Source organism: Rattus norvegicus, chromosome 4 (genome assembly GCF_021556685.1).
Source record: "Rattus norvegicus strain SHRSP/BbbUtx chromosome 4, alternate assembly SHRSP_T2T, whole genome shotgun sequence".
Lineage (NCBI taxonomy): Eukaryota > Metazoa > Chordata > Mammalia > Rodentia > Muridae > Rattus > Rattus norvegicus.
In genome coordinates, this window is record NC_141537.1 from 157,814,444 (window position 1) to 157,836,701 (window position 22,258).

At 45.4% G+C, this 22,258-nt stretch overlaps 1 protein-coding gene and 2 pseudogenes across 4 annotated transcripts; 2 read left to right on the forward strand and 1 right to left on the reverse strand.

Annotated features, from left to right (window-relative positions):
• The first annotated feature begins 5,582 nt into the window (after positions 1-5,582).
• LOC120102557 (U4 spliceosomal RNA) lies at positions 5,583-5,695 on the forward strand (annotated as a pseudogene).
• Positions 5,696-8,038: 2,343 nt separating this feature from the next.
• On the forward strand, positions 8,039-17,790 carry Aicda (activation-induced cytidine deaminase). 4 transcript variants are annotated; one of them, XM_087658387.1, is made up of 6 exons: positions 8,039-8,153; positions 11,234-11,383; positions 13,985-14,132; positions 15,628-15,898; positions 16,595-16,710; positions 17,156-17,733. In XM_087658387.1, the coding sequence occupies exons 3-6, from the start codon at positions 13,992-13,994 to the stop codon at positions 17,207-17,209; spliced, it is 582 nt and encodes a 193-aa protein (XP_087514513.1). In that variant the 5' UTR covers positions 8,039-8,153; positions 11,234-11,383; positions 13,985-13,991; the 3' UTR covers positions 17,210-17,733. The 4 variants fall into 4 exon arrangements, with proteins under 4 accessions (XP_087514513.1, NP_001094249.1, XP_087514514.1 ...); XM_087658388.1 differs by lacking the exon at positions 8,039-8,153 and adding an exon at positions 10,324-10,668; XM_087658389.1 differs by lacking the exon at positions 8,039-8,153 and adding an exon at positions 10,324-10,522.
• A 264-nt stretch (positions 17,791-18,054) lies between these two features.
• On the reverse strand, positions 18,055-18,309 carry LOC148006339 (cytochrome c oxidase subunit 7C, mitochondrial pseudogene; annotated as a pseudogene).
• Positions 18,310-22,258: the final 3,949 nt, after the last annotated feature.

Sequence of the window (22,258 nt, forward strand, 5' to 3'; positions counted from 1 at the left end):
ACACGAAGCCTTTTTTGGATCCCTTTAAAAACAACCAGTATCATATTGAGCAATCTAGCTGGTGTCCAAAAATAGTGCCCCGAGGAGGCATGTCTGAGAGTGCTGGCTCTGAGACATAGGAATGCAGGCCCCAGAGGCTTCCCAGAGGCCCCCCATGCTGGCCCTAACGAAACCTCACCTGGGCTTCTCACAGGGAAGGTTAGGTGGTAACTCCAGATGTCCAAAACTCAGCCCGGCCGAAAGCGACTCAACTTCCAAGTCACGGTATTTCTGTAAAAAACAATGTGACCAGGCTGGGCTGCGGTTTTTCAATAGAAGTCAGTGAGGGAAAAGAAAAGTTAACGAAGAAAAGAAAAGTCGATTGAAACCCTATAAAATGGTTTTGCCGCTGTACCAGTTCCAAAGTCCCAGGACTGGAAAATGCTTTTGTAACTAAGCGAGATCTCTTTCCTTCCCTTAGAAGAAGGCGAACGAGAGAATTTGGCTTTCTTAGAAGTCAAGGGTTTTGTATTTTTTTTTCCTATAGCATGTGCACGGGCGCCTGAAAGAGAGGGTGTGGGCGTGCGTGTGCTACAGCTCGAGTGTGGAGGTCAGAAGAGAACTTGCTAAAGTCAGCCCTCTCCTTGCACCCTGGGCTCGAGGGACTGAAGTGAGGTGGACGGGTTTCCCTGGCAAGCACGTTGATTGACTGAGTCATCTCTCTGGCCCAAATTATGTTTTTATACTGGAGAAAACATACAGGTTAACCTAAAGATTTTAACAGCCACATACAAGTTATTTAGCTCTTGACTTCATTGGGAAGCTTCCTGAAAGCTGGATCAGGTGTCAAACAACCCTAGGCCCAGCTACTTTGGAAGCTGAGACTCGAAGCCCCTTTGAACCTGGGGCCAGCCTGGTGGGCATCATAGAGGGCCTCGAGAAGGAAGAAATGAGAGACGAAACAGTCTCGTTTCTCTGTCCTCGCTGCCTTGCTAAGCGCCATCGCTCACACCAGCTAAGCTACTCCGAAACTTGAAAAGCAGAGCCTCACAGACCCGCCTCAGCTCCCGCTGCAAGGGCTGAAGCTTTACTCCGCAGATGCGATGCGATAAAGATGGTTGCCTGCAGGTTCACATGTGGCCGCTCAGTAGATTTCTCGGAGCATTTCAGAAGTGAATGGACCAGGTCCGGGGCCCAAGGCTCTGTCTTCAAATTCTTTGCCGGTGTCAAATCTCTACATCAGCTGTCTCAACCTGTGGATTGAGACCCCTTTGGGGTTGCACATGATATATTCTACATACCAAATGCTTACACTATGATTCACAACTGTAGCAAAATTACAGTTATGACGTAGCAACAAAAATAAATTCTATGGTGAGCAGGGGGTCACCACAACACGAGAAACTATATTAAACATTCCAAGCATTAGGAAGGTTGAGAACCCTGGCCTATCCTTACTGTTTATTAAAATCTTGAGGCTGATGGGGTTGGGGATTTAGCTCAGTGGTAGAGCGCTTGCCTAAGAAGCACAAGGCCCTGGGTTCGGTCCCCAGCTCCGAAAAAAAGAACCAAAAAAAAAAAAAGTGTTTTTGCCTAAAATCTTGAGGCTGAAGAGATTAAGAACACGCACTGCTCTTTCAGTAGACTCAAATTTGGCATTAGAGTGGAACGTGTAATGCCAATCCCAAGAAATCTCACACGCATATACTTAGAGGTAGACACATAATTTTTAAAATATGAATCTCTAAAAATAAATAAATGGCAACCGAAGAGATGGCTCAGCAGTTAAGAGAACTGGATGCTTTTCCAGAGGACCCAGGTTCAATTCCCACTATCCATGACTCACAAGAATCTATAACTCCAGTGCGAGGGGTCAGATTCTCTCTTCTGGCCTTGGAGGGGGCCAAACACAGCATGGTACACACACATACATGCAGGCAAAACACCTATACACAGGAAACAATTAACAATAAAAATAAATAAACTGTTTCGTTCGTTGAGGCCTACCTGACGCACTGTCAGGAAACCTTCAATGACTTCCAATGCAATGTCCCCTTATTCTTCTGAACTGGTCTCACATAGGGAATGGTGCGTCCTGCTCTGGTTTTGAAACACAGGATAAGAAAGGGCTGTAAGTTATGTTCTTGCCCCATCTCTGTCTTCCCCCACCTCAGCGTATCTTAGATTGGCCTCAAACTCATCCTCCTCCTCCTCAATTTCCCAAGTGGGGAGATTACTGGTGCCTGATGCCACACCCAGCGAGGACTCCTGCTGTCTATGGAGATTCCTCCATTTCACACCTCCCCTTACACCCCCATCTGTCCTGTAAATAAGAGGAAAAGCAGAGCTAGCATGGTGGGCAGCTTTCTAATCCCAAGGTCAACCTCATCTATAGAGTGAATTTGACGCCATTTTGGGCTACACGGACCCTGTCTCAAGATTATAAAACAAATAAATACATGCATAAATGCACAAATAAAACCAAGGAAGAGGGTGTACTCCCTGAAGGTGTAACTCTAAACCACCTGTGTCATGCTGAAAATTCCCTGGGATTCATACCTTATGTTTATGATCTGCGAACACTGTTAGAGACCATATTCCTAGGGTCCACATGTGAGCCTACTATTTAATTTTAGTGTGTGTGTGTGTGTGTGTGTGTGTGTGCTTGAGAGAGATGGGGAAGAGAGAGTGAGAGTGTGTATGTGTGTGTGTGAGTGTGTATGTGTGTTGGTGTATGTGTGTGAGTATGTGTATGTGAGAGTGTGTATGAGTGTTGGTGTGTGTGTGTTAGTGTGTATGTGTATGTGTGTGTGCATGTGACTGTGTGTGTGTTGGTGTGTGTGTGTGAGTGTGTATGTATGTGTGTGTGTGTGTGTGTGTGTGTGCTTGAGAGAGATGGGGAAGAGAGAGTGAGAGTGTGTATGTGTGTGTGTGAGTGTGTATGTGTGTTGGTGTATGTGTGTGAGTATGTGAATGTGAGAGTGTGTATGAGTGTTGGTGTGTGTGTGTGAGTGTGTATGTGTGTTAGTGTAAGTGTGTGTGAGTGTGTGTGTGTATGTGAGAGTGTGTATGAGTGTTGGTGTGTGTGTGTTAGTGTGTATGTGTATGTGTGTGTGCATGTGACTGTGTGTGTGTTGGTGTGTGTGAGTGTGTATGTATGTGTGTGTGTGTGTGTTGTGTGTGTACAGGCACATGTGTGAAGGCCAGAAGACAACTTTCAGGAGGCATCACCTCCTTCCACTTTGCTGAGGTAGGAGCTGCCCTGGATCTGTCCTTGGTGCTCCGGGATGGCTTAGCCTGAGAGCTTCCAGCAGGTCTCCTGTCTCCGCCCACTATCTCTGTGTGGGAATGGAGGGCAGCTGCAGCTGCAGATGCATGCCAGATTCCTTGTCTTCCCATGGATTTGGGGATTGAGTTCAGGTTGTCAGGCACATCAAGTGCTTTTTATCCACTGAGTCATCCTGCCAGCTCCAAATTCATGGGTGTGTGGGGGTGGGTAGGTGGGTGCTTGTGTGTGTGTGCTCCTGTGTGTGTATGTGTGTGTGTGCTTGTGTGTGTGTGTGTATGTGTGTGTTTATGTGTGTGTGTGTATGTGTGTGTATGTGTGGGTGTGTGTATGTGTGTATGTATGTGTGTGTGTATGTGTGTGTGTGTTTATGTATGTATGGTGTGTGTGTGCCCTCCACTCATGCAGGGCCTCCAATCTGCTAGGCAAAAGCTTTGTCATGGGACTTCATTCCCAGCCCTCACACAACCACTAGAAAATCAAAATAATGTCTTCCTTACTGCTTTGTGCTGTGGGAACTCCTTAGCCTGTTCCCATGGGCTCTGACTGAGGCAAACCTCCAGATACACACACTCCTTAATGCTCCTTGAACTTCAAAATGCCACAATCCTTTTAATCATTCAGGTCTGTCTTCTAATGTCATTTAATTCTTTTCCTTTTTGTTGCTGTTTTTTTTAATTAGTTTGTTTGTTTTCAGGACAGGGTTTCTCTGTGTAGCCCCCACTGTCCTGGAACTCGTTTTGTAGAACTCAAACTCAGAGAGATCCACCTGCCTCTGTCTCCTGAGTGCTGGGATTAGAGGTGTGAGCGAAAGTTGCCTGGCTGGTCATTTTATACTGTCACATGACATCACATCCAAAGCCTCAGATAACACTGTCCATTGCCTGGAGAGCACAGTGCACATCATCAATGACACCCGTGGGTGTATCAGCACGGATTGTCCTTTGGTCTTATCAAAGGAGATCGTGGGTTAGGGTACAGCTCGTTTGCAGAATACTTTTCTGATATGCACAAAATCGTGGAGTTTGGTTTCCCAGCACTGCAAATTTTTTAATAATAATAATAATAATAATAATAATAATAATAATAGAGATCCTGCCATTTGTGAGGTGATGATCTGAAGGAACTAATAAAGATACGGTGAGGGGATGCTGCATCACTTCACTTCTTTTTTTTTTTTTTTTTTTGGTTCTTTTTTTTCGGAGCTGGGGACTGAACCCAGGGCCTTGCACTTCCTAGGTAAGCGCTCTACCACTGAGCTAAATCCCCAGCCCCTATCACTTCACTTCTATGTGGGATCTTAAAAGTCAACACAGAGAAGCAAACAATAGAAGTGTCTGCTGATGGGGGGCGGGGATGCTGGCAGATCTCTGTGGGTTTGAAGCCAGCCAGGACCCTATAGTAAGACCTTCTGAAACAAACAAGAACTGCACAGAGTTGCAGTTGTGTGGGATGCAGGCCCAGAGAGCTATCGTATGAGATAACAACTGTGTACCACCGGAAGGATGCTACTCAAGGAAACCGGCACGTTCATCAGTCTGACTGTAGTAACCACTTCAACGTCTGTAAACTACTGTATACTTCAAGCACATGCAATTTCATCTGAAAAAAAAATAGCAACCTGAAAATAAAAGTATAACAATAAGGACCCTCATTCAATCTCCAGTATCAAAAGGAAGGATCGAGGGCTAGGTACACATCCAAAAGAACAGGCGACCCGGCCCACCAGACGTTTATTTGCTTGTTTGTTGCATCATCCATGGTAAGCAAAGACAGCGACAGCTCAAGTCTTCACCCGCAGATGAAGGTGTGAGCAAAACACAGGAAGGGATGAAATTGTGATACGTGGTCTAACCTGGGCTATTCTTAAAGACATTGGGCGAAAGCAGCCAGCAGCACTGCAAGCACGAGGCCAACATTCACTACATATTGAATCTTTCTTGAAAACAAAGCACAATCAAGAAAAGGGAAGAAAGAGAAAAAGAAAGGAAGCAAACATACCTGGGCAAGCGACTTTGCCTTCCAATTATCTTGAACAGGATAATTCACAGAAATGGAAAGTAGGTTAGAGGTCGCTACGAGTTAAGGGAGCGCTACTGGCTGCGTAACTGTTATACCGGTGCGTTTACGTACAGATTGGTTGATGGATGCAATGAAAGTTTTAGGGAGGGGTCTGGTGACCGCTCAGTGGCTAAGAGCACGTATTCTGTAGAGGACTTTAGTTCAGATCCCAGCACCCACAACTCACAGCTCACAACTGCATGTACACACATACACACACACACACACACACACACACACTAAATATAAAATTTACAGCTTTACGAAGTGGCAGTATTGTAACCAATGAGGTTTATCCCAGGCTCAATTATTGCTAATTGGAAACTAAAATGTACCGATTGGTTTACGTTTTAGAAACATGCAGTCGTGCTATGCAAGCATGACTTCTGAGTACTCGGGAAGCAGAGGCAAGGGGAGCAGAAACTCAGCTTCCTGAGATGTCTCTGCTCCACAAAAGGATAAGGAAATTTTGGGTTTCAAGTGTAACCATTGCCATGGAATCCTGCACTTAAAACAAGTGAAGGAAAAACTCCTTGAAGACAAGAAAACATTTCCTTTCTTTATTTCTGTTTTTTAGCAGAGTTCCAAGGTTGTCCTGGAACTGAACATATAGCCCAGGCTGGTCTCAAACTTTCAGGAAACCTCCTGCCTTAACCTTCAGAATGCTGGAATTCTGATCATGTACAGCTGCCATTCATTCTGATGTTGTCATGGGGACAAGAGTGCTTGTTCTTCTGTTGTTTGGTGACAGGGTTTCCACTACGTAGCCCTTGGTTGGTCTGGAATACCTCTCTCTCTCTCTCTCTCTCTCTCTCTCTCTCTCTCTCCCTCTTTCTCTCTCTCTCTCTTCCTTCCTTTCTTAAGATTAGTTAGTTAGTTATGTATATTGTATTTTGTCGAAGAGGACATCAGATTCCATTTTAAATGGTTGTGAGCCACCATGCAAATGCAGGGAACTGAACCCAGGTCCTCTGAAAGGACAGTGTTCTTAAATATGGAACCGTTTCTCCAGCCCCTGCCACTCTCATCCCTCCCCCTTTTAAGAAATGGTGTCAGTCAGAGCAGGCAAGATAGTTCAATGAATAAATGCCCCTGTTGTCAAACCTGAATACTTGAGTTTGAGTCCCAGAACCTACATGGTGGACAGGGAAGACCAAGTCTTGTAAATTGTCCTCTGACATCTACACAGGAGCTCTGGCACTTCTGCCTCATAAACCCCTCTATTGCCAAACAGGGCAAAAAAATTTTTTTAATTTTTAAAAATGTAAAGAAATAACATCATCTCTGACAATGTCAGTTAGCTTGACCCTTAGAGAGACCCGTGTGTGCATGTTCTCAGGATGTCATTCCCTGGACAAGTTAGAGGGATTGGATTTCAAATGTCCACCTGTCACCTGGGTTCCCTTAAACCAGGAAAGTCCCTGCTGCTGCTGTTTACTCCCAGAGCCCTGAAATTTTTCCCCGGGAATTCATTAATTCTCCGGTGAGTGAAATTGAGTGATATGATAATGAGAAAAAAGGAATTAGAGGAAGATGGAGGCTCGTTCACATTTCAAATATGATATCCAGGGAAGTCTCCATTGCCGGGCAGTGTTCGAATGAAGACGTGGAGTTAGCGAGGGCTCGAACTATGACGCTTTGCACGGAGAGATTTAGTAACAACAGCTGGAGGCATGGAGCAGGGGCATGCGCTGTGTGTACGCACTGGGCTCCAGTCTTTGTAGCTCAAGATTTGCCTGTCCAGATAGAAAGTTCCAGACTAGCCATAATGAGCTACACAATGAGACCCTGTCTAAAAACAGGAAGGAAGGAAGGAAAGGAAAGGAAGGAAGAAATGGAAGGAAGAACGAAAAGGATGCTCTTCCAGATGATCAGGGTTGGACTTACAGCCACCTGTTGGACCTCTGCAACAGTGCTCTTAACCACTGGGCCAGCTCTCCAGGCCCCCAGCAAGATATTTATAATGAGAAAAAAGAGTTCATTTTTTTAAATCACTTTTTCACACACACACACACACACACACACACACACACACACACACACACTAAAACAAATAGCTTTTCGGTGCAAGCAGCTAGTCTTTCTAGCTAACTTGTAATGTCATTTTTACAAAGAAAAATATTAGGATTGGGAGGTCAAAGCTCATTCTCTGGATGCTGTGTGGCTGAGCTTGCTGTCAGAAAGCAGGGTGGTCAATTCCCGTCTCTACTGAGGCACAAAACCGAGTGTAATGAACTGAAGGAACAAATACTGTAAGGTCATGAAGCACAAGGTGCTACTGAACAGCCATTTAATGCCACTTTAAGTCACCATGATTGTTGTTATTGTTATCATAGTTTTAAAATTAGGAAGCATGCACAAGCCTTAGGTATAATACCCAGGAACACACACACACACACACACACACACACACACACACATTGCTCATTAACATGATACTAATTTGAGAAATGTCCAGTGCTATTGTCTCTTGATCTTTGTTACCTGCGGTACCTGGGCTGGGCTAGCTTTTTAGAGGAGCAGCCTCAAAGGAAGCTGGCCATTCAGCATAAGCAGAACTGTCAATCATTTAATCTATGTGGCTCTGCGCACCATGGCCCCGCCCCTCCTTACTGGACCCAACCCAGGAGGAGGCAGATGTTGGATACCTGGTGGCAGTGATGCTATCATTGGGGGAGGAACCTACAAGAGCAAGCTCAAATTTGAATGCCAGGGGCCAGTGCTCTGTCACACAACGGCACTGAAGCAGCCTTGCTTGAAGCAAGCTCCCTTTGACCTAAGACTTTGAGGGAAACAAGAAAGTCACGCTGGAGACCGAAATGGACAGGTAACAGGACAGTTTCATATGCGTGTGTGTGTGTGTGTGTGTGTGTGTGTGTGTGTGTGTGTTCCAGTATTGCTGCCTGGCTGTCTGGCTGTCAGCCTTGCCTGTCAGTGTGCACATTTTCTATTCTGTTCATCACTCTCTGCTCAGGTCTTTTGGTTCTGGACCTAACTCTAACCCTTGAGGTTCTTCACCTCTCCTGGTCGCTCTCTTCTCTGCATTGCAAAAGAGATAGGAAGTCTGGACTTGGCCTGAAATTTGGACAGAGCTGGAGTTGGCTTGTGGCCACGAAAGCAAAGGCTTAGAGGCTCCTGGCACACACACACACACACACACACACACACACACACACACACACACACAATCATATCAACTCCTTACTAAAAACAGTAGTGGTTATTTTCATAATTATTTGGCAAATAGCCAACATCTGAAGGCTCGCATGGGGAGTCTTTACTGGGGTTATTTTGCTATAGCAATGAAATCTGTACTTCTTAAAAATGCTAAACATCTGAGATGAATTGCTGGCAGCTCATTACAATGGTGTCTATTGAAGGAGAGAATTTCATTAAAACAGGCAATTTAGTGTTACAGGCTCAACTGTTAGACAGTTTGTGGCATTCTTACTGCTTAATTCATCTGTGCAGAGAGTTCTTAGCTTCTTGAAAGCTTTTTGGGCTCTTATATGTGGTTCGTGACAAGCCATTATCAGAAATGTCTCTCTCATTTTTCTACATTTATTGCCAGTGTGTGAGTCACTATGCCTGAAACCCATACACTTGAGTTCACTTCCAGTTGGCTATGAAGGTTAGAATATGGAGTTAATGTAGTTAGTGGCAGCATGGCTGTTCTTCAGATTCCAGATCTTTCCTTTCTTGTCTTCCTTCTTTCTTTTTTATTTCTCTCCTCCTCCCCCTTCATCTTCCTTCCCCTCCTCCCCCATATCCCCTTCCTCCTCTCCCTCCTTCTTCCTCTCCTCCCCTCCCTCCTCCCCCTCCTCCCTCCTCCCTCCTCTTATCCCTTCATCCTCCTCCCCCTCATTTCTTCCCCCTCCTCCCCGTCTTCCCCTTTCATCTTCCTCCCCCCTCCTCCCCCTTATCTTCCTCCCCTCCTCCCCCTTCTCCTTCCCCTTCTTCTCTTCCTCCTCTCCCTCCTCCTTCCCCTCCTCCCTGTCCTTTCCCTCCTCCCCCCACTCTCCCTCACCCCTATTAAGGACCACACTGAGGGCCTTGTACATGCTAGACAAGTACTCTGCCACTGAATTACATCCTGAGCCCTCAAAAAGCAAGAAAGCAGGCAAACAAACAAACAACCAGGCAAACAAACAAATGTTCACAGCGGGCAGGCAGACAGCATCAACTACTTCTGAGTTTATAGGATTTTGAAACAAATCTGAGATCTATGCCCTGATGGAGAAGGGGCCGGGAGATATGCGCGAGCCTAGCAAAATGCAAGGCAAAGACAAAGGCAAGGCTAAGATTCCGGGAGAAGCAAACCAGAAAGTGGAGAGGTGCACTGTATGGGAGTAAAGGCAGCATGTAGCGAGAACTCACTGTACTTTGCTATGATTATTTTTAACCCTTTGCGTCTGGTTTGCATTGCTAGGGAAGCGACTAATGTTCTGCCTCAAGGAGCACAGCTGTCTCAGCAGCTGGCAGCCTACAGGTCTGAAACACTGCTCAGCAAAGTCCTCCCTACGGGGAGGGACATCCTGAGGAGAGGGAGCTGGAGATAGGCTCCTAGCTAGAGTTGGGGGAAGTGTTGGGTCAAGGCGACCAATCCATAGGTCAGGACTGCGCAGCTCCGCCCACCATGGCTGGACTCTTAAGACAGAAACGGCCTATGACATTTTCCTGTGGTGCAGACATAATTCTTCTACTTGTGACAGATCCTTCTTTTCTAAACTCCAAGGATCCCTTTCCTTCATAATAATGGCACCCGCCCCCAATACACACTCATAAATACGCGCGCGCGCACACACACACAACACACACACACACACACACGTACACACACGCACACACACACATGTTCATAAACTTGCTACCCACAGTATTATGGAAAAAGAAAAGTTTTCTAGGGCGAGGTACGACTCCGCGGCAAAGCACTCACTAGCATGTACGAGGCTCCAGGCTCAACCCACTGAAAAAGGTTCTCTACTTTTCCCGTCTAGGTAACACAGACAATTTAGTTAAATAAAAAACCAATTCATTGCTAAGAGATGAAGATTAAGGTGTTTAAGACTAGCTGGATTCAAGAGAGACCTGTGCTTCTTATTATAATATGCTGAGTATATGATGACGATGATGATGATGATGATGATGATGATGATGACGATGATGATGATGACGATGATGACGACGATGACAGAGGTGGCCGCGGTGATTGTGATGATGATGTGTCTCACCACATAGCCTGGGTGACTTGCAACTCTCTATGTAAATCAGGCTTTCACTACACAAAGATCCACCTGCCTCTGTGCACCCCCCCTCTGCCCCCGCAAATTCTGTTATTAAAGGTGTGCGCCACCACCATGCCCAGTTGCTAAAGGGTTTTATACGCTAGTGATGAATGGTAGACATGGAGGTTCTATGATGATTATCATGGTAAATTGTTATTTCAAAATAAGGCTATGATCCTTAGAGGCTAAGACAGGAGGATCATGAGTTTGAGGTCAACTGCAGCTACATAGAGATTTCCAGACCAGCATGGATCCCACAGAGAGACCATGTCCTCAAAACAATTTGTTTTTCCAAAAGTCAGCGACTGCCACCTGTATTGAATTATTATTAGAGCGTGAGCTGTCAGCTACATGAATTCAATGATGGTATATAAATATTTACAGTGGTTCTAACCATGGTGGCACCAAAGTGGAACATATCCAAATTTCAATCAGCACATAAATGAATAAACAAAACATGGTCTGCCCTCACAATAGAATACTGCTCAGCAGGAAAAGGGAGGCAGCCACCGATAGCCAAGGATGGATACGAAATTTACAGTTTGATGAGAGAAGTTACATAGGAAGGGAAAATGTAACTTATATGAAATTATAGAAAGTTAGAAACAATTTACATTTACAGAAAGCAGGTCAGCGGTTGCCTGGGCAAGAGGAGAAAGAGCAGCAAATAACGACTAAGAAGTTTTAAGAAGCCTAGAAACGCTGTCTCCTCTGATCGCGCTGGCAGCCTGGGCTGCGGACCTGTCAGCATTCATGGAGCTGTAGATTTTAAGTGAGTGGAGTTTGTTATGTAAATTGTATTTCAACAGTAACAAAAGTGAAAAATGGTTTCAATTCTCTTGCATCAACACTATTCAAATTCCTAACTAGTTCTTTTTTTTTTAAAAAAAAAAATCTCTGCACTTCCACCCAGCACCACTGTGTGGCAGTACTATGTCTACAAGTGAGAGCCACACTGCTGTTTATCATCCGTTGTTTCACCTCGCTGGACTCGTGTTACGCTGGCCACAGCTTTAGCAGGAACTGTAATTTTTTTTTTAAGAAACTCGAGGGTTGGGAAGATGGCTCTGTGGGAACAGCGCTTGCCATGAAAGCGAGAGGACATGAGTTTAGCTGCCCCGTAGCAGGAAACTGTAACCCCTGTGCTTCTAAGGCAATATAAGGAGAACTCCGGGAAGCTTATGAGCTGGTTAGCCTGAGGTGCATAGCAGAGAACAAGAGATTCAGTCTCAAACAGGACAGAAGTCAAGGACCTACACCCAGTGTTGTAGTCTGGTCTCCACACGTGTCCTGTAGCATGTGTTGCCTCTACCCTACCACCACCACCACCACCACCACCACCACCACCACCACCACCACCACCACATGCGCGCACACACACACACACACACACACACCACAAAGATTTTTAAAATTATGTTTAAGTGTGGTGTGCGTCAATGCAGGTGCCCTCAAAAGCCAGCAGTGTTGGACCTGGGGGAGCTGGAGTGACAAGTGGTCGTGAGCTGCCTGATGCAGGTGCTGGGTCTAGAACTCAGGACCTCTGGAAGAGCAGTTCATGCTCTTAACTGCTGAGCCATCTCTCCAGTCCCCATAAAGTTTGTATTTTTAAAGAAAGAGGGGAAAAAACCTTTGGGGACTGGAGGTATAGTTCTAATAGTAGAGAACTTGGCAGCATCCACAAAGCCCTGGGTTAAGTCCCCAAGTGGGTGGGGCACACCTGTCATCCCAAGACCCAGGGAGTGGAGGCAGGAGAGTCATCCTTGCCAAATTCTCTACCAGCCTGAGCTAGGTGAGATCTTATCTCAAAACAAACAACAAAAATAAATAAATAAAATAAAACCAACAAAACTGACCAAGCAAAATCCAAGAATGAAAACTCAGAGACCTAAGGGGGATCCCACCTGAGGTGGTCAGATATCTCAGTAGGTAAAGGCACGTACTGTCAAAGCTGATGTCTTGAGTTTGATCCTAGAACACACACAATGGAAGCAGAGAGCCAACTTCCACAACACACACACACACACACACACACACACACACACACACACACACACAGCCATTCACACCACAATAACGAACAAATGTGATTTCTTTTAAAGATACAGAGGCAACTGTTTCTTATACTTCTGTTCAATGAAGGATGGTAGATACTATGTAACAAAGTGATAGCAAGTAGACATGACCTCATATGACCCTGTGCTTAGAGGAGGAAGGGCACCCAGCAAGGCCCATCTGCAGCACTGCTTTTCCTGAATATAAGACAGGACACCCATGGAATATGGTTCTTCAAGGAAGAGAGTGACCTTTCTTTTCCCGGTAGCTCAGTGGCTTTGATAACCTTCTCTTCCTTCCGCTGTGACTCATGTGCTGGAATTAGAGTGTGACTTTCTGTTTTCCTTTGCTTCCTTTTGTGGTACTGAGGGATCAGACCTAGAGCCTCGTACGTCATAGGCAACTGCTGTACTCCTGAATTATATTCTTGCTGTGGAGCTCAGGCTGGGCTCAAACTTACAGCAGTCCGCACCCACACCCAACCTCAAAGGGCTAAGGTTACAGGCTCAAGCAACCTTACCCGGTCCTTGCCAGGTTTTATAACTTGCTTTTGGAGGAGTTCTGGTTCTGGGATGTGACTGCAGTAGTGGACAGAAGGTTAAAGGTCTCTAAGGCCGTGTCCAAAGCCTTAGATCTCCCATGTTTCAAGCTCTCAGAATGTCAAACCACCATACTTTCTTTTTTCTGTGTTCCAATAGAATTCACAAACTTATACAATTAATTAAATGTGAAAACTGAGGAAGAAAAGGCGATCAAGGAGAGTTAGAGAGAAGGCCGTACTGGAGAGATGGCTCAGTGGTTAAGAGCACTGGCTGCTTTTCCAGAGATCCTGAGTTCAATTCCCAGCAACCACATGGTGGCTCACAACCATCTGTAATGGAATCTGATGCCCTCTTCTGGTGTGTCTGAAGACAGCGACAGTGTACTCACATACATAAAATAGATAAATAGATCTTAAAAAAAAATAATCAAGGCTAATTACCCAGTTTGCTGCAGTGAAGGGGAGGGGAAGGGGTGAACTGTGGGCGGGGAAGGATGGGTGGATTTTAAGCTGAGCGCATCTCAGGTATCCAGAAAAGGAAACAAGACTACACTTTCCAGTTTAACCCAGATAATTTTAAAATTTTAAAAATTATAATGATCGTAATAGGTGTGGGGATGCAGTTCAGTGGTTAGCTCGCATATGGCTCCAGGTTCAGTCCTCAGCAGAGGCAACAATAACAGTCAGAACTGAGGGAAGAGTGTGGGGACAGACAGAACTGAGGGAAGAGTGTGGGGACAGACAGGCCCTGCCCTGAATTTCTTCTCTCATTCACAGCCTCTTGATGAAGCAAAAGAAGTTTCTTTACCACTTCAAAAATGTCCGCTGGGCTAAGGGTCGGCACGAGACCTACCTGTGCTATGTGGTGAAGAGGAGAGATAGTGCCACCTCCTTCTCACTGGACTTTGGCCACCTTCGCAACAAGGTACCAGAGCGTTGGTAGCTGTTGACACTAAAGCCCCTGGTGCCAAGTGCTTAGGGGACAAGACAGTCTCAAAGGGGAGAGAAGGAGAAACGGAGTTGGAGAAAGAGCCAGCACCTGTGCTCTCAGGCTGACCAACTCTGACAATCCTCCTGCCTCGGTGCTGTAATTACAGGCGTGTGCCACCACACTGAACCTTTTCGGATTATTTGATTAATGTCTCCACCAGCTTCCTAGGGTTCTTTCCACATTCTGGGCCTGAAGGTTGGTAGTCACGCTGGGAACCCTATTGCCACACTCTGCTTCAATGACAGTAAGAACTGTCCCCAAACTTTTCTACGTCTCCCCATTCCACTTCACCCCCCCATTAAGTAAAGGAGCCCCCTCCCCCCAAAACCCTCCACCCAGAGGCTGCTCCACCGTGACCTGGGCTAGATTCCCAGTATTCCCATGTCAACTCACAACCATCTGAAACTCCTGATCCAGGGAATCCAATGCTTTCCCACAAGGGCAATGCACACGCACACGCACACGCACACGCACACGCACACGCACACGCTCATGGAGTTGGCTATTTATAATGAAGGTTCCCTTTTTGTGGGGAAAACTTACTTCAACACTATCGTTTTACACACAATCTCTTCCCTACTTGGAGTCATGACGCACTGTATTTTTAGACGGCTTGGTCAAGTAGTACTTTCTCTTTGCACGCAGTGCTCAAAACACCAGTTTGCTTTACTGCTAAAGAAATAGCGCAAAAAAGATGAGTAGAATAAAAACCATCTTCAGTCTTAGACTAATGATTTTCACAGTAGGACATGGGCCTATTTCAGTTGCAGTTATCACAGTCACTGGGATCGCGCGCGCAACACACACACACACACACACACACACACACACACATTACTTAATTGCCTTCCACTTACACACGAAGTTAGACTTGAGTCTCTTCAATAAGCTTTCCCTCCAAGCTGTGCCCTAACCCTCCTTACAAATTGTCCTGGCGCCACCTAGTGGCCAAGATGCAGTTTTACAACATGGCATCCAACCAATCACAAAGGTGTGTGATAAATCCCTTGTCCCATAAATCTGCAGCTTTTCTTGACCCAACAGAGCCAATGTAATAAAAAGATTTGGCTCGGGGTTGGGGATTTAGCTCAGTGGTAGAGCGCTTGCCTAGGAAGCGCAAGGCCCTGGGTTCGATCCCCAGCTCCGAAAAAAAAAAAAAAACCCTCCAAAAAAAAAAAAAAAAAAAAGATTTGGCTCCAATAAGTGCTCTCTTAACAAGACAATTAACTTTATTCTGGGAATGGTGGCGCACACCCTTAATCCCATAACTCTGGAGGCAGAGGCAGGTGGATCTCTGTGAGTTTGAGGCCAGCCTGGTCTACATAGCGAGTTCCAGGCCAGCCATGCGACATTCCCACAAGCATCCCAAATGGCCTGGGTAGGACAGCATTGACTGTCTCGTCACCAGCACTCTCTGCTCTTTCTCCAGTCGGGCTGCCACGTGGAATTGTTGTTCCTACGCTACATCTCGGACTGGGACCTGGACCCCGGCCGGTGTTACCGTGTCACCTGGTTCACTTCCTGGAGCCCCTGCTACGACTGTGCGCGGCACGTGGCTGAGTTTCTGAGATGGAACCCTAACCTCAGCCTGAGGATTTTCACCGCGCGCCTCTACTTCTGCGAAGACCGCAAGGCTGAGCCTGAGGGGCTGCGGAGGCTGCACCGCGCCGGAGTCCAGATCGGGATCATGACCTTCAAAGGTGAGACGGGTGCACAGGAGAGGAGATCTGAGTTGTCACTCAGAGTGAGAGTCGGCTGGGACACTGGGGGCAGAGGGCGACATCAAGACTCTCAATTCATGAGGGGTTGGGGATTTAGCTCGGTGGAAGAGCGCTTGCCTAGCAAGCTCAAGGCCCTGGGTTCGGTCCTCAGCTCCGAAAAAAAAAAAAAAAAAAGAAAAAAAAAAGACTCTCAATTCATACTAGATATCAAATGTATTATTTTATTTTTTGAGGTAGGGTCTCACTATCTCAGGCTTTCAATTCTCCGCCCTGTGCCTTCTGAGTGGTGGAACTATAAGTATGCTTAATCTCAGACTTATCAGAATTTGAGAGATAGAAGTTGGGAGGGCTACAGGTGCACTAAGTGACAGAACTCTTATCTAGCACGTGCAAAGCCCTGCGTTCCACCGTCAGCAATCAAATAACAAATTAACGATGATGATGATGATGGTGATGATGGTGATGGTGATGGTGGTGGTGGTGGTGGTGGTCAGAGAGATGGTTCTGTGGGGACACTTGCCTTGGTGGCTCAAGTTTGATCCCTGAAACCCCACATGGTGGAAGAAAAGAAATCTCACTAATTGTGTCTGACTTTCTGACCTTCACCTACACACTGTTTGTATGTGCGCGCGCACAGACGCACCTTCTTATTTATGCATTTATTTCTCTCTTAAGACTATTTTTACTGCTGGAATACATTTGTAGAAAATCATGAAAGAACTTTCAAAGCCTGGGAAGGGCTGCATGAAAACTCCGTCAGGCTAACCAGACAGCTTCGGCGCATCCTTTTGGTAAGTTCTCTCTCTCTCTCTCTCTCTCTCTCTCTCTCTCTCTCTCTCTCTCTCTCTCTCTCTCTCTTTCTCTCTGTGTGTGTGTGTGTGTCTGTCTCCCCCCCTACTCACCAGCCTCTTAGATAGTTAGTTGTATCTCGTGTTGTTTCACGTGACGAATACTTCACTGCACTTACACTCCAGTTTTCTCTTTGATCTTTGCCCAGGGCTGAGCTCCCACTTAGCCTCTTTCCTGGAGCTTCCTCTTCGCTCAGTCCTCATAACTGTTTCTTTCTGTTATCCTCCCCTCAGGTGGGATTCCTTCCAGGCCAGAATTCTCCCCTTCTTTTTCCTAGACCTCATCCCAATATACTTTCCTCTGGAGCACCCACTTCGTTCAGACGCTTCCCCCGCCCCAGCTCAAATTTAAATCCATTCACTCTGTTTGTATCTCTCTTTTCTGCAGCCCTTGTATGAAGTCGATGACTTGAGAGATGCGTTTCGTATTTTGGGACTTTGATAGCAACCTCCTGGAACGTCACGTGTAGTGAAATTTCTCTGCTGAAGAGACTGGATGAAAAAACAATCCTTCAACTACCCGTTTTTCTTCCTAAGTACTCACTTATAAGTGTAGAGGGGAAATTATATGACTTTTAAAAATACTTGAGCTGCATAGGCCCTCCAGAGCGATGGTGCAAACTGTGCTTTGTGTACAACATCGCCATCTACTGGGGAACAGCAGAACTGCTAGACTTTGGATCACATATGATGCTCTCTCGGACTTTTCAACAGGATGGAAACGGAAGGAAATTGCTTAGAAAAACATATGGAGACGATCTCACAGTTTGTTACACCTACCCTATGTTCTTTTATTCATTTGAATTCTCAGGGGTATCAGTGACGGATTTTTCTACTCTTTTCTTCTGGGGCTCACTTTCAGGGGTTCTCTTCTGACGAGGCCACGGGGCTGTCCTATAGTCGCGGTCTGAGCCATCACAAGTCATTCTCTCAAAAGCATTAATATGCAGGCATGTGCTATATATTGCTATATATTTTCATTGTCCGTCCTGTTTTTTATATTCGTACGTGAGAGGGTTTGGGGGGGTGGGATTTGAAGTATGCGTGATCACCTCTGGGTGATTTTAATAAAGGATATTAAAATGCAGATGAGGACTACAAAGAAATCATTCTGAAAATGAGTTCATGCTTCAAGAAGCAAATCCCCTGGAAACACAGACTCTCTTTCGTTTTTAATGTCATTAGTTTACTTACAGTCTTATCTAGAATGAGAGTTCAAGAGTTCAATCCAATTTTCAGATCGCTTCCCTTAAACATCCATAACTCTGTTAAAGGGTTTAAACATCCTTATTTCTTAAGTAACTGGTGCCTTACTGTAAGGAGAGGAGCAGAAAATCCAGATCAAAAGTATACAGTCATCATAGACAGTAACTGCCACGTATCCCCACCCCAACCCCCAACCCCCACCCCCAACCGCCCCCAAAAAAAGAAAAGAAAAGAAAAGAGCAATTCTCCCCCCGCCCCCCCCGCCCCCCCTCCCTCCTCATAGTGGCTGAGACAGACCACAGAGGTGGTGAATGTCTGGATACTCTGGCCCAACATGGCTGGAAGCTCTTCAAAGCCCACAAAGACGAAACACAGCAGAAATGGCCCCACGTTTCTACTCTCCTTCCCTTGTGTCCTTGGCAACAAGATTCTCAAAGCAGCCTGTGCTTTAGAAACACCAGAAACTTCTAGTAATGGACACCTGGCAATTGTCTGAATATGGAGTAGTAATTTATTCTCTTTGATGGATGTCCACAAAGTTAAGCAAAAAATTCTATTTTTTATATGTGTGTGGTGCTGTTCCCCCAGATCGTTAACTATATAAGAGGGTGGCAAAATAGAATCATATCCGATGCTAGGAAAAGTGGCATTCACCTATAGTTCCAGCATTCAGGAGGCTGAGGCAGGAGGACTGTAAATTTGAGGCCAGTCTGGGCTGTAAGGTGAGATGCTATTTAAAACAGCATGGCGAGGGTTGGGGTCGGGTAGATAATATTTAACATGGAAAAAGGCAAGGCACAAGACCATGGCAAGGAAATTATGCTTTGCCCAAGAAAATTTAGGGAACCAACATAGACTCCCTATTTGTCCCTCTTATGCCTTGTCTCCCTAACAACTATCTTCGCTGATGTGAAAAATATTAGAAAAAAAATCCCTGTGCAGCTATTACCCAGTAGCCGTTAGAACGCACTTAAAAGACCCACGGGATATTCTGTACCCGCAATCGGTATTTATTGTATGTAAGTTGCTGAGGAAGAGGAGAAAAAAATAAAGATCATCAGTCCCTTCCTGTATCTGTTCCTGTTTCATATTTTGCTGCACATCATCCAGCGATACTCCTGATGTCATTTCCTCTTCCGGAATATTAAAGTGGGTGCCTGAAGTTTCATAGATTTGAAACTTTAGAAATTGCTATCTCTGTGCACACGACTGTGACCATCTGAAAGTGTAATGGTTCGGCTTAGCAGCTGTGCTCTCGAATTTTAGGAACCTTTGTTTTTCCTCACAGCAAGTTCATCTCGGCTCATTTTAAATCAACTGGATACGTGATTAAAATCTGAAAGTTTTGGAGACGAACTACTGAATAAAATGACGTTTAAAAAAAGCGTTTATAAGTTAAAGTGACAGGGTAAGGTGGTACATGTCTTTAGCCTCAGCAGTGGGAGGACAGAGGCAGGAGGATCTCTGTGGGTTTGAGGTCAGCCTGAGAGTGCTCCATGGACAGCCAGGACCACACATAGAGACCTTGTCTTAGAAAAAATAAAGGAAGAAATGGATAAATAAATACCTGATGAAATAGAATTTAATTGAGAGTTTAGAAATTAACCCGGTTATCTACGACCAACTGATTTTTGGATAAAGGTGCAAGGTACGCTGAGTCAGCAAATCCTGCTGGGGCAACTTGACCTTTTGTGCAGAGAATGAAGTTGGCAAGGTGTCACCTGCCTGTCCTCTACTTGGGAGACTGAGTCAAGAAGATCAGTTGTTCGGGACAGCATGGGGATAAGAAGGACTCCATCTTAAACAAAGGAAACAAATGAAAGAACAGATTTGGACCTCTTCACACACACACACACACACACACACACACACACACACACACACACACACACACAGCTAGAACTTCCATGTAGAGATTGAAAGTTCAAGCCTTCAAAGTAGCACAGGTGGAAATCTTCCTGAGGTTTGGATTCCTACCCACCGGAACAGACACCCAATAAAAACAACGTCAATGAGGGGCTGGGGATTTAGCTCAGTGGTAGAGCGCTTACCTAGGAAGCGCAAGGCCCTGGGTTAGGTCCCCAGCTCCGGAAAAAAAAAAAAAGAACCAAAAAAACAAAAAAACAAAAAAAAAAAAAAACAGCGTCAATGAAGCAGTGGGATGACTGGAACTTGAGGACATGTAGGAATGTGGGGAGCAGTTTGCAGATCCTCAGAAGTTAAACGGAGAATGCTATTGGACCAGACAATCCCCCTGCTGAGTTTCTAAAAGAATTACAAGCTTGAAGAGTTAGTTAGACAGATGGCTCACTTGGTAAAGTGTTTGCCTTGAAACCACAAGGAGCCAGGTTTGATCCCCAGAATTCCTGATCCCCAGAATCCCTGTTAAAACACTGCACATGGTGGTGCAAAATCCCAGCACTCAGGAGGCAGAGGCAGCCAGGTCTGAGGCCAGTAGCATCATCTACTTGGCAAATTCCAGGGAAATGGAGAGAATCTTTTCCTTTTAGGGCCATGCTTGGTGGCACACAACTTTTCCCATCACTCAGGATGCAGAGACAGGCAGATTTCTGTGAGATTGAGGTCAGTCCGGTCTACAAAGTGAATCTCTATTTTTTTTTTTTTTTAAAAAATGGCTAGAGCCTAAAGAATGATACCTTCGTATTTATATGCATGTGGCTGAGAAGTGATACCAACACATGTATGTGCACATGGCTAAGGAATGTTAGCTACATATGTACATGCGAATGACTGAAGACATACATGCACACACCACAAATAAAAAGAAACATATATGGTCAAACAAAAGGATGTACCTCAATATTCAGAATACCATTCGGCATAATAGCCCCGAAACTTAAATACCCATCAGCTGGTGAGTGCGTACAAACGTAGTGTGGCACACCCACAGCGGAAATTTAATTGATTTGGCCGTAACATGAATATACCGTGAAGGCATGGTGCTGGGCCAGCAGGATGGCTCAGTGGGTAAGGACCTCATCAGCCAAGTCTGAGCTGGGAGAAGAGAGAACCAACTCAACGCTGTCCTCTGATCTCATATGCATCATGGCTTGCAGGCCACCCCGGTACATGTACAATAGGTAAGTGCAATTTTTAAAAGAAAGAAAACTAATAATTGATTTCAAAAGAAGGGCTGGAGAGATGGCTCAGTGGTTAGGATCACTGACTGCTCTTCCAGAGGTCCTGAGTTCAATTCCCAGCAACCACACGGTGGCTCACAACCATCTGTAATAGGGATCCGATGCCCTCTTCTGGTGTGTCTGAAGACAGCTAGAGTGTACTCACATATGTTAAATAAATAAATAAATCTTTTAAAAAATTTTTTCAAAAGAAAACATTGTGCTCTATGGGAGAAACACGCAAAAATCCACACGTTGTATGATTCCAGTGCCTAAAATGTCCAGAGTAGGAGTCCGGATGTGGCCGTGCACATCCCAGCATTTGGGAGATGAGGCAGGAGGATTGGAAGCTCACAGCCAGGCTTGACTACATAATAAAGTCATGGCCAGGGTGGGCTACATGAGACCCTGTCACCAAACAAGCAAACAAACAAACAAAAACCCTGAAGAGACAGAAAACACTCGAAATTGGGAAATCCATAGAGACACTAAGTGCTTACCAGGGATTGGAGGGGAAGAGAAACGAAGATCTGCTTATGTGTGGGTGTCAGCATTCTGTCAAAGGGAAGTATTTTTTAATAAAATTACTAGAGTTCTGTGAATTTAAGCTTCTGTCTTAATGAATTGATTGATTTGTTTTTCTGACACAGGGTTCTGGAAGTTGCTATGATATAGATGTGGCTGACCTTGAACTTAGAGATCCACCTGTCTGTGCCTCCCGAGTGCCAGGATTACAGGTGTGTGATACCACACCTGTCTGGCAGTGTCTTTGAGAGGGTCATTGCCGTCCTTTCTGCCCACAAGACAAGCCCCTAAAGTCATACCTGCTGGGTCCAGTCTTCAGCCCTGACCAGGAGAATCTGTGTTCCAAGTCTGTCTCCTGGTTTTGGTGGTGTTGGATTTGAACCCAAGGCCCCCTGCATGCTAGGCAAACACTCTATGAGCCATACCCCAGCTTCTAAGTGGATCATTTTCTTTCTTGCTTGCTTTCTTCCTTTCTTTCTTTCATTCTTTCTTTCTTCCTTTCTTCCTTTCTTTCTCTCTTTCTTTCTTTATTTTTATCATTTTTGCTGTTTGTTTTTGTGACAAGTTCACACACACACACACACACACACACACACACACACACACACACAACCAAGGCT